We start from the raw sequence: 12512 nt of genomic DNA, 5'->3' as shown, positions 1-12512 counted from the left end.
TGCCAGCCCACATAACTGTGAGTGTCAGGAGAGAGCATCTCTCCCTAGCATGTGTTTTCTTTAGCTATTTATTCCACACTAGGAGCCTGAGGAAATGAAATCATCCCTCAACTCTCCAGTTAGACTCCAGAGCTGCTTTCACCTTTATAACCTATATTTAGGACATCTGAATAATAATATATTATGTACTGGGTGAAGGTCGGACACTCTATATATGCAATATTGGGCTGACACTGTGCTGTAACTATTTTAACTATATTGCATCTGTCTAGGTTTTATTGGGTTTTAATTAAATGAAATTAAATGAGCGTATATTTAGATTGAGACAGTATAAACTGACATTCATGCAGATATGCCAGGCTGGCTGCAAGATATTATCTTAATGGAGCAGAGACTTTGCAAACTATTAAACTCTCATATAATGAGGTATCTATTTAAATATTCTTTTCTTTGAAAAACAACTCTGCCCCATGAGGTGTAATGCTGGAGAGCTCAATTAGCACCTTGCAGAATGGATCAGAGGCTGCCCAACCCACCACATTGCTCACACAGGGTGACTGCAGTCAGGTAAGTGTGGCCCACACACTTCAAGGGCACTTAGGGACACGGTTTAGCGGGTAATACTGGTGGCAGGGGGACGGCTGGACCAGATGATCTTGGAGGTCTTTTCCAACCTTAATGATTCTATGATTCAAAGGGCAGGCCCCACTCTGTATCTATCACAAATATAGGAAAAAGCCACACATGCTAGCAGGGATCCAAGTTCTGGCCTATGAGAAGTGGTAAACTTCTTGTTCCCCACTCATGTCAGGGTAGAGCCAGAGCCCTGGTGAATCTTGGCATCATATCAGCAGGTCCCTAAAAATAAAACAAACCACTCATATCTGGAAGTCTCTTGCACTGAACTGTGGAAACCTCCCTTACTACATTAGAGAGCTAATCAATTTCTTTCGCAAGTTTGAGGATGTGTGCTGCTCATTGATTTCTAAAAGGTTCCCTTGACACCTCCCTTGGTAATTACTGTGTCTTCAGCAAGCAGCCAGCTCTAGAGTTTGAATCCCCGGTGAAATATTCAATTGAGATGTTGCTGAAGAACAGCGAATAGGAAGCAAAACTTGGACACAGTGACAGAGTTTACTGGTTTGTTTTTAAACTTTCTATCTCACTAAACTTGTGAAGCAGCTGGTAGAGAGGCAGCCAAGTGCCTGCAAAAAGGAGGCTGGAGAACATACAGCAAGTGCATCAGGAGCTGTCTTGCTGCTCATTTATGGTAATTTCTGATGCTGATTTAGTCAGCTATGAAGTGAAACACATCCATGTGCACCTTCCTATTGCTGCTTCCTAAAGCTTCTCAGAATAATTAACAAGTGTGATATTTTCTTTCAGCACAAACAGATCAAGATTAAACCATGTTGTGGGGGAGATAAGCTAAAGGTCACTGGGAAATTTCATAAGCTATAAATGCATTAGTATAATTAGCGCTCACTGGTACATCAAGGTGGGATCAGGAGTGTCAGGCTGGGTTCTATTTTTGACGAGAGTGATGTCTCATTACCCACTCCCCCAAGTAAAAGCCTACTTCTTATCATCCAAGCATCATCAGATTTATGCAGAGGGCTCCTGCTATGGGGAAATGTGTCAAGACGTTCACCTTGCTAGGAGGAAGATGGTGTTGCCCTGGCAGCAGCACTCGTAACAAATGTTTTTTGAGTGCCCGGAGACACATCACGGCCAGGCAAGGCATTCTGTCTCTTAGTTAAGCATGAGACCTTTCCACACTGAAGCCACTCCAGCTCCGGTCCTTCTGTGCTTTCAGAAGGATACCATGGACTTTTTCCCCCAGGCTAAAGCTGCGATATAGCAATGCCGTGCATTGTTAAATATCCACTGCAATTCATGCTGGGGAGCTGCATTTCATCAAGTGAAAAGAGAGATGTTTTATTTTCTTTAATTCTGTAATGGGCCTTACAGTCCTCAGAGACTGAAAAGTGCAGCAGAAAAACAAGAGTTCCTCACTAAAATGAGTGAAGTCTTAGACACCGACAAAAACAAACTGTCTGCATTTCTAAACCTAGTATTCAGCTTATCGAATAATAAAAAAGAAATGGTAATATCAAAACTGTGTCCACCTTCCTTTGAAATCCATAGGATCGCTGCTTCTTGAATTTTTCTTTATTCTTGTGGTGTCACACAGCAAGAGTGATAAAGATCTCAACAGCAAGCAGAGCACTGTCTTGCAGCATCTATGTAAGGAGTGAAGTAGTACATGACCACTGATTGTAAAACTTCAACCAGTATCTCATTATACCTATTTGGACTGTGCTCCCATTAAAAGTAGCCGAGACCTGCTGAGTTGGTAGAGAAATGCCTAAGCCTACCAGGGATTTGGGGCAATGTCAAGACGCTCTACAGAAGAAGGAATCCAGGCGATGTTCCAAAAGGAATGTCCGTGCCAATCTATCCATATAATAAATCATGATATCCTGGTAGATAGGATCAGCTCCAAAAACAGTTTTTACTTCGCAGAAGAAACAAGCTCAAATCAAAGTGATATTTGAATTTAGAACTGCATTTCAGCAACATGAGGAAAAATAACAGTATCGAGTAAAGAGAAAAGGGAGGAAGGATTAGGGGGTAAGGGAGGCTTACTTGCTTTGCTACCTTACCCGAGCGGAGCTGCTTGATTCTCCCATTGCTAGTTGCAGTGTCGACAGGCAGGAAGTCCTTGAACCAGGAGATTTCAGGATCAGGGTTACCGCTGGCAGCACAGAGCATTGTGGCTGTGCGGGCCTTTTCCACCACCTTCAGCTGCGGGCCCATATCAATGGTTGGGAAGCCAGCTGGGAGATGGTCTTCTGCAAGAGAAAGAAAAAAAAAAACCACAAGGTTAAAGAGAAAGGTTCCAGCATAGAGATGGGATACGGTTGTAGGGACAGCAGTAACATGGTACAGCATCTGTGCCTCTGCTGGAAAACAGCATCCAGACTTCCCTACTGAGAAGGTTTTCAAGCCCTTAAAGCACATTAGGCTCTATAATGAGCATTCATTATACCAATAGAAGCTTCCACTAAATTTAACTCCGTTTAAATCAATTGCCTTGGGAAACGTCCATAATTTTCATTGATACGTAAGCTTCTTCTATTGTTGTTAATAATTCAGTAAAAGCAGGTATTTGCCTTTTTGTGGGAGGACCGAGTTGAAGATAACAGACAAACAAAACGCCAAATAGTTTGAGGCATCTTGAAAAACAACAGCTAAACAATAAAAACCCTTAGAATGGTCCAGAGAGGCCCATTTGCTCTTTTTTGACTAGGAACATTCTGTCACACTGGTAGGATAGATTGTAAATCTCTTCCTCATGCCCCCAGATCTGATTCAGAAGGCTTTTAGAAACTAATGAATGTAAAGCTAATGAGCCACACTCTGCTCATGAGCCGCCTTGCCAGGCTGTGCCGTGGCAAGCTCCTGGTGCATTTTCTGGGCTGCAGAGAGCAACGGAGGTGTGCGACAAATGGCCAGTGCACGCTCTGGCATGTCTCACTGAAATACCATAAAACGAAGCACCACCAGAACTGCTGAAGCCATTCATGCAGCAGGTACAAAAATAGTTAATTGGGTTTGCTGCTGCAGAGCATGCTCAGGTAGGCTGGGTTGAATACATTAGGCAGCCTTCACTGATAAGCCAAGGCATGCTCCAACATCGTCATTCAATAGCAGCTGCAGAACAGAGCTCATTTACTCATTCTGTAGCAAGATGTACTGTACTCTGCTAAGCCTGAACTGCAATCAAAAGGACATGCTTTCACAGAAAAAAAAAAAAGAACTTGAAGAACATTAAGAAGCTTTTAAAGCATCAGAAACTCAATTATTTTCAGTATGTTTCTTTCTCCCCCCCCCCCGTTTTAAGGGAACTTAAGCAAACCATCTTCTCTGGCAAATCCAATTCTGCAAGGCTCCCAGCTCACTGCAGTGTTTAAACAAGCAAGATCTCAGCATTTTCCAAAGTCCTGGAGGAGTCTGAACTTGCTGCAGCCTGATTTTTCCTGTTATGTCACACATCTGGACCTGTATCCCCTAACTCTTGACAGGACAGTGCTAGCAACAGGCCACCTCAGGTACTTCCTTCTGCCTGTTCTGCCATACCTGCAGCACAAACACAGCCGTCGGTAGCTAATCTTAGATAATTCTTCCCTAAGATGATCTCAGGAGAATTCCCAAGACCCATGACTTGTTTGTACATCCAGACTGCAGCAGAAGGCAACATCTGCTGTAAACAAAACGTTGCCCTGGAATATTTTTTTGCTAGGTAGATGAGAGTGGCTATGAGACATCCACGGTTTTCTGAAGGAAAAAAGGGTTCCTGATGCTTATTAAGAGTACAAACCTTATTGTGTCTCCCAGGCCTCCCTAGAAGCTTCTCTCATCATGAGCAAACATAAAAGGAATATTTAAAATATATATATATATTTATTTATTTATTAAATGAAAGGTACCAGTGGAAACCAGTTCTTTTTTTAATTTGCTCTCCATTGATTTTCAAAGACGAAAGGTACATAGAGCTTAACTAGAATGACACCAGAGCTAGCATTCAATAACAAGCAACAGAAGCACTCAATACTGAGCAACCACAATGCATACTCCTGCATGGCTGAAAAGAAACAAAAGCAGGGCACACACAGATGTACAACACGGTATAGATTGAAAAGCAAAGGAAGATACATAAGAGAAGTGGAAAACGATGACATGCCCTTGGATCAAGGCCACGTTTGCCTAAAGTGCAGCACCTTGCTATTTATGATATTGGAGGCACAGATGTTTATTCTGGGAAGGCTGAAACCCTGACATGATCTAATCTAATCACCACACTTAGTATTTGCAGTCTTTCCCGGTTTGTTTAAGATTTTACACAGAACACACTAAGCGAAGTATCACCTCGTTAACTTCGTCCAAAGTCTGTGTGGAGGCTTAGCAAAAGCTAAAAGTAAATCCGAAACCAGCACTTGTGCAAGAAATCTCTTCCCATCCACAATGATCCTTCTTCCACAGAAATGAGAGAGGGCAGAAAACCTTTCACAGGCATGCGACCCCGAGCAGGTTGCGACGAGCCACGAACCAGCAGAAGTGGTAGGAGCTAACCTTGACTTCACTGGGTGCAACAGGGAAATGCTGACTACAAAGACCCTGGAGCAAAGCTACCTCTGCCCTTCTAAGAATCCCAAACGAGGCCTGTCCTGGGCTCCAGAGATGAGCCCAGTGCCGGGTTCACCTGCTGCTAGCTCTGGGCTGCCCCCAGGGTCCTGCACCGCGCCTAGGCCGTGCTGTCCGGGCCTTGAACTCAAGGGGAGGACGAGCCCCTTGTCTGGAGGTGGCCTCCAGTGCCTGTGCCATCTGGAAGCGGGGACTTCAGCTGCTGCCCGAGCCCTCCTGGGTGTGGAGAAACCCTTTTGGGGTCGGCACAAGGCCATGCCTCATGTCAGCAGCGCTCCTGTGGAGACCAGGGGGCTCCGCTCCAGCCCGGCTGGGTGGCACTGGCTCACCGGGACAGCAAGGGATGTCTCCGCGTCCAACCACTACAGGCAACGATAGGAGTTCAGAGCTGTTCTTGCCTTGCCTTCCCCTCTGGCAAAAGTCTAATCTAGGTCTAATTATGAGGCTCAGTCATGCCTCGGCTCCTTCCAGCCCTCGCTAGCTGTACTAACTTGTCCGCACACGGAGCTCGTCAGTAATAGCTATCCTCCTGTTCGTGCCAATATGTGGATACTCTAATTCTAGAAAATGAGCTTGTCAGCACTTGGTTTTATTCAAGGACACTTAGTATGCTTTGAATACACATTAAAACAGGCTCCGGACTTACTTCCAAGTGCAAACTATCTAGACACCAGCTCTTTCTGGGATTCAGATACTGTCATGGGGTGTAGCTCAGGTAGGCCTTAGATTAGAGCAGCAAAATCCAGCCACAAGCAGGAGTTTTTCAGGCGCTGCAAGCTCTAATTCCCTCCTTGGAGAAAAGCTGTGAAAGCAGGAATGACAGAGAGGAAAACAAGAAGAGAAGAGAGGGAGACTGAGAAAGAAAGAAGTGGATTTTGCAACTGCAAACCGAAACGTGGAAAAGCCCCGGCCAGGCTGAGGTCTTGCTAGCAGCAGTCACCGAGGAGCCAGGAATGTCCCTCTGGCATCTAGCATGACAGCATGTGCCGAGGATATCTCATCCTGCTCACTTGACAGCTCGCCTTGCTAATCCCCTTTCCGAGGTGACAGAAATCTAACCCCCCTGCTCCTGCGGTTCTTTTGTGCCGCAGATTTCCCATCTTTAAGGGGGAAGCGAAAGTAAGGAGCCTTTCTTACAGCCCCGGACTGGAGCTGAGGCCTCCTTTACAGCTGCTGCAGTTACACAGCGAGCTCGTTCACAGGCTCACCAGAAAAACACCTTTCTTGAGGCTGCTGCTGTCAGACACACAACCATTGGGGCGTCCTTATTTTCTACATCGCTCCAAGTATCAACTGAGGATAAGAACACCGAGGCAATTGCAACTTCTGTCTTTTGAGAAGCATGGATCAGCCCCAGCGTGGAGCGGTGTAACAGCTGCTTACCGAAAGGCCTGCAGAAGAGCCCATGGGGAGCACAGCTGTTGATGGCTGAATCCTGCAGGATTAGCCCCAGGGTCTTGCTCAAAACTTGTAATCTCTCACAGAAGTGAAAAACTGGCGGGCTGGATATCAGGTTCCTGCTGGCGCAAACCCCAGATGGCACCCAGTGGTCTTGCAGCCATGCAGCTGTGCTTTGCAGGTCATATCATGACTTGGCACCTGCAAAATCTTCCCCCTACCCCTGTGAATTTCCTTTGTGTCAACATAATTCTCAGAAACAGTATTTTAGAGAAGACAGTGAAAACTGTAAACACATTTATGGGTGTTATTTGTCATATTCCTCTTCCTATAAGAGCCAAGCCTGCTTAGTATCATGAGTCCAATTGTTCGGACTGCTGAGGGAGAGGAAAAAAAATGATATTCAATATAATTTGGAAATAGCAAGAAGTAACTTTTCTATATGTTACAGCCCTAGCTATAAGGTTAAATCTCTTATAATCTATCAAAAACCATTGCCCCACTGGAAGGGGTGTTCTCAACTCATTTCTGGAGAGAGATTGGACCTTATCCGCTCTCAGGGCTGAAAATAGCTTATCTAGCCCACTGGCTTCTGCCAGCATGCATCAGCTGAGGAACTTCAAGCCCAACATTGGTTTTAGGGTAGGAATGATTAAAACACAAAGCTGCTTTGTTTTCAGTTCTGCCAGCTAGCTGAAGCCACACAGGAGTATGCAGTGCTCGGGACAAGGCAGGAAATGGATTGAGGGCAGAGGGAGATCTCTGATAAATGCATTTGACTGCAGTCAGCATTGCACAGGAGCAGAAGGCACATATTGAAAGCTATTTCACTTCTTCCCTACCGGCTCAGTGAGCTAGGCTGGGATCTCACCCAGTTAAAGCCACCAGCGCTGAAGCAATCCTGGTAAGAGGCAGAGGTCTGGAGCAATATAACGGGATGCTGGAGGGGTCTGCGGGGGTAACCCTTGCCTACTGGACTCCCATTTGATGGATCAACGGAATTACTCGACACATTTTACAAGCTTCCAAAGCTCCCTTTGAGGCACTGAAACACGTTAGCAAATGCTAAATTATCAGTGCAAGAAAGATAGCCTGGGTAGTCGGTGATATTAACTAATGAAAGATGCAAGCTAGGAAGATCGTAAGCACACCACAATCCAGGACATCTGTTTGCTGAATAAACAGCCCTAATTCCTTCAGCACAGGTTACACAGCACAGCTATTCAATTACCGCAAGACAATCAAAAGCACTCGAGCAATCCAGCGGCCCAGAAGAACGGCATCATTTTCCATGATAAGAAAACCCTGACACGGCGCTGCTCAGGTTCAACTGATGCTGCACAAAGAGCAGTTTATCAGCCATTTTGAGGCGACGCTCTCTTCCTGCATGCCTCCTTCTTACAAAAGCTCCCTGAGAGGCTCACCGACAACATTATCCAAATTTGTGGCCTCTGAAGGCTGCCTGGTGCCAGGCTGTGCCTGTACGGGGAGGAGGAAGGAGCGAGTGTGGCTGTGCGTGCTCGCTGCCGGAGCCAAGTCTCATGCAGGCTAATTAATGCCTCGTCGACATTGGCACCGCCCTGTAATTGCCTAAGGAAAAGGTGGGGCAGTGAAACCAACCTGTTTCAAAGGCAGCAAAGTATTAATTACTGGGTTAGCAAGTATAAAACAGTTTCAGGCAGGCAGAAAACACAAACAGTCATCTATTGATGACAAGGCTCTTAATGACAAATCTGCCAGCTTTATATGACATCACGCCAACGTGACACGCTGAAGCCGCCTGCTGAAAAAGAGGAGAAGGGTGCAGATGAATGGGTGGGTGTGGAAATTAGCTCCAGAAGGACTTTTCTGTGTCACGGTGTAACCACATGAATTACTGCACAAGAGCTTACAGTAAACAAAGTATTTGCTATCTCTCAGAAAGATCACAGCAGCAGCAGCAACAAAACAGTTCACAAAAGAAAGAATCTGAGTCAGTCCAAAACAAAGAAAGTACTGTAAGGAAAATTCAAGAAAATACGAGACTAGACACGGCAGAAGAGGATAAACTGTCAGGCTGATGATTCTTGCCCCGGGGGCTGGCGGCGTGGGAGCTCGCTGGTCCTGCTCATCCTGGAGGTTATGAGCCCATAAAACACCCACTGGAGACAGGGCTAACCTTCAGCTGCCAGAAGGGTGCTGCTAACAACGTCCCTCTATGGCTGGATGGCTGTTACCTCTCGGGCAGGGCTGTCCTGACCTCCTGCGTGTCATGGAGGGGCGCAGGGTGGCTTTGCAGATGCGGGTGCTCCTGGGAGCGAGGCACGGCAGCGCCTCCTGACCGGCCCCACCGTGGTTTCAGGCCATGTCCTGGCACTGCTTCTCACCCTGCTCCCACGAATGTGGTGGTCGGGGAGTGCAGGGCCACGGCAGCGATGCCAGGGCTGGCACAAGCCCTCCGTTAGCCGCACACTGGCCCCGAGCACTCTCTCCTGCCCGGGGCCTAGCCTTGGTTTGCCAGGCGTGAGAGGGGACCGCATCCCCACGGGATGAAACAAGTTGTTTCTCCCAGCCCTAAAGATGGTGTTACCACCCACCCAACCTTCCTGCCTGCCTCACGATTCCTCCCAGCCTGCCCCAAGGAAGCGGCTGAGACGAGCGGTGGTGCCACAGACGCACCGCCAGCCCTCCATTAGAGCACAGCCTTCCCGCTGAGAAGCACCGCAGCACGTCGCTGCCAAAGCCCTCCTGGTACACCAGACGTAGCCACACGCCAACCAGCAGCGGCCTAAAGGTTTTTCTATGGGGTAGCTAATCCAGTCTGGATTCAGGCCTGGACACAGAAAAGAGCCACAGCTGAAAGGCGCTGACGGAGGCGCCCTCCAACACTGCATCCCCAGGCATGGCCCAAGGAAACGCGGGAGAAAGGTCCCTCGGGGGGGCACCCAGCCGCTGCCACGGCCTTGCACTCCTCCGGCCTGGGGTCTTCAGAAACACTGCGACATCGGCTGCGATGGCCGGGTGCAGCCCCAGCTCCAGGCAGGGACAGGCAATTCCTCTCTCTTCTTCCCAGATAACGACTTGTGACCTGTGCTTCAGGGAGGGCAGCGGCAAGATGATTAACGGCTGCTGAAGCTGACTCAGAGCCGACCAGGAGTGAGCAGTCAGTCACACACTTCGGCAAATTAAAGGTTTGCACATACAACCCACTGTTTCAGCCCATAGTTTAGGGATCTTCCTAAGCTATGACAACATCTGCTCAGGATGTTTTAGCTGTGGAGTCTGCTATCAGCTAGGAGACCTCAACCTATCCTCGAAGAAAGCAATTATTTACACCTTTATCAGCTTAGACTGCAACAGTGAGACAGCGTTTACGAAATCCCTACTGCCACATCGTCCTTCAGCCAGCCCTGGCCACCTCTCCTTGCTTTCTGTTCTGGCTTTCTTTCTGTGACAGCCACACATACAGTCTTAGTCCTAAACTCAATTTTTTTGCAAGACTTAGGCCTGGTATATAAAAAAAAGTGGAAAAAAATAATGAGAAGGAGGACTATAGTAGGAGCTTATCTGCCCTTGGCCTAAACAAGCTCCATACACAGGGCAGAGCCTGCCCAAGCTGACGGCAGAACCTTGTAGGCTGGTGGGAAGTGTGGCACAAAGCCCCTTGGGAGGTGGTGGCCACCCTAAAGCTCCTGCTCCAAATCCAAGCCCGGTATTATGCCACAGGTGTAGAGCAATGTCCATAGACAAGTCATCATAGACCAACCCATCAAAATGCAAAGAAACACCCAAACAAGTAGTTTTTCAAGAGAGACCAGAGAAACCAGACAATCGTGTTAACGAAGTACAAAAAATGGCTTAGGCTGTGAGGTGCTGAGAGCCATTTAAGGGTTCAAAGTATAGCACAGCAGAAACTACAGCAAGAAATGTCAAGAATGTGGGTGAGGAAGAGCTTACACACAAGTAAAACTGATCACCTCTGCAAAGTTCCCTGACTGAGCAAGTGCCCCTTCCTTAACCCTTGCTTGGGTAGAAATTTTGTTTATTCCTTCCCCACAAAAAAAAAAAAAAGTATAATTTCAAATAGGTAAAAATAGAGTTTTGTGGGATAAGATTAGATTCTTTCAACAACTATTACTTACAAAAAAAATAAATACAAACAAAACCTAAAACCAGCAGTTGGAAGCATGCCTTTAAAACGCTCACAAAAGTTCTTTAAGCACAATGAATTCAAAAAGGTTTTGCAGCCAGCTATTAAGACTCCACAGTAAAGGAACAGTAAAAGACACCCAAGCTGTGCTTTCAGGCAGGACCGTGCCATTTGTTAGCACCAACTGCTGAATAAAACTGCCCGTAGACTTATTTTCAAAGCATTGTTTCTTTTTAATACTTTATACCGAGAAATAGAGCCCAAGTACTGTCACTGCACGTTTCCTTGTGACAGAATATATAAACATACTCCCACTAAAACATACCCAAAACTTCAATCCTTTCAGAGAAAAGCTTGTAAATGGCTCTTTCTGGTGCTCTAAGTCATTTATGAATTCCCTGCATTTTCCATACCACTTCACCTGCACTGATGTGATATGTCATTAGCATAGAGATTTTCATTTTTAAGATGTGCAATCAATAATGCATTTCCATATGTCATTAAATACAACGTGTGGTTAAATTAATGGGGCATTTGACTTTTGATCCATTTATGTTTGGTTGCAGCTCAGTGCAGGAAAAAATGCATGAGAACTGAGTTAATCTGACAGCAGAGCTCTCCCACGCTTTCTAACACAGAGTTTCAGATTAATGTGAAGCATTCCTGCTGCCGCTCAGCTGGAATACTAAATCTGTTCATTTCCACTTCACAGGCCAGAATGCAAGATTTTCAGTCACTTAATTCCTACTGAAAGGGCCAGATCGTGCTAAAATCTCATTTTTATTTAGCCCCTGCAGCCTGGCTGCATCGCCGCCAATCCAGTGGCTTCTTCTCTTCTGGGGGAGCATCGCAGCCTACCAAAGCGATGGCCAGCAAGTCTACATGAAAAAACTTTAGGATCAGGGACAGGAAGAAGTTGTATGTTTTGATAAAATATCCTGCTGAAAATTGCTGATTTCCTAATAGTTGTTCCAACATGGGAAAGAGTTCCTACAAGAGAAAGCCTTTCCTTGCATTTAAACTACTGAAGAGGAAGGCATTCAGACAGCATGGTAGAGCAGCAAATTGCTGACTTTTTAAGGGTAATTGCTGTGATATTACTTGAAAGAGAAAAATAACCCCCTTTTGTCTGTCCTTCACCCTCCCCAAAACCCCCAATCAGAAACTCCTGAGAACGTTTTAAATGTTCTGGAAATATTAGCTTGGAAATTGAAAGTTAAGTTTGTACTGGGGAGGAGCCAGAGAGTCATTAGAGAACACACAAATATGCTCCAGTTCTGGGATTCACAAACTGCCGGGGCTTCAAAAGGACAACAAAGAATTCCCCCCCAAGACGAATGCCCTCCCGAAACACCTCTTTGCTCTCTGATCTTCAGGACTGAACTGCAACTTGAAGGCAACCTCCAAAGTCGCCCAGTTATGGGATGGAGCGGCTCTGTAATACCGTGAGAGTTGGAATCCCAAAGCCAGCAATCAAGGCGTGTGGGTGTGGGAAAGGAGGACAAGCACAGATTCTTACAAAAAGCAAGGCTCCTTTGCAGCAAAAGGGCTGGAAAGCACCAGCCCTGGTGCTCAACCGCCTATTTTGCTCCCCACCTCCCTGTATCGCCTCTTCCCCGACCCTGTGCCTTTTCTCCAGTGCCATCCTTTCCTCCCACTCTCAGTAAGTTCTCATGCACGTAGCTACATTTGCCATTTCCTTAGCTGTAGTGGTCTGTGCACTGAGCAAGTGCTCAGAAAATATATCAAAATGTTATTAATAAGTTAGCAAAACTAG

At 46.4% G+C, this 12512-nt stretch overlaps 1 protein-coding gene across 13 annotated transcripts in view; it reads right to left on the bottom strand.

The window, feature by feature from the left end:
* PTPRF (protein tyrosine phosphatase receptor type F) overlaps window positions 1–12512 on the bottom strand; it is a 371288-nt gene that overhangs the window by 98620 nt on the left and 260156 nt on the right. For all 13 annotated transcript variants that reach the window (XM_067001289.1, XM_067001291.1, XM_067001288.1 and 10 more), the window contains one exon: window positions 2667–2855. In XM_067001289.1, coding sequence (XP_066857390.1) covers window positions 2667–2855 — 189 coding nt within the window. The remainder of the gene's footprint in view (window positions 1–2666; window positions 2856–12512) is intronic.

The sequence above is a fragment of the Anser cygnoides genome, chromosome 8, assembly GCF_040182565.1.
Source record: "Anser cygnoides isolate HZ-2024a breed goose chromosome 8, Taihu_goose_T2T_genome, whole genome shotgun sequence".
Lineage (NCBI taxonomy): Eukaryota > Metazoa > Chordata > Aves > Anseriformes > Anatidae > Anser > Anser cygnoides.
This window is presented reverse-complemented; position numbering and strand designations above follow the sequence as displayed.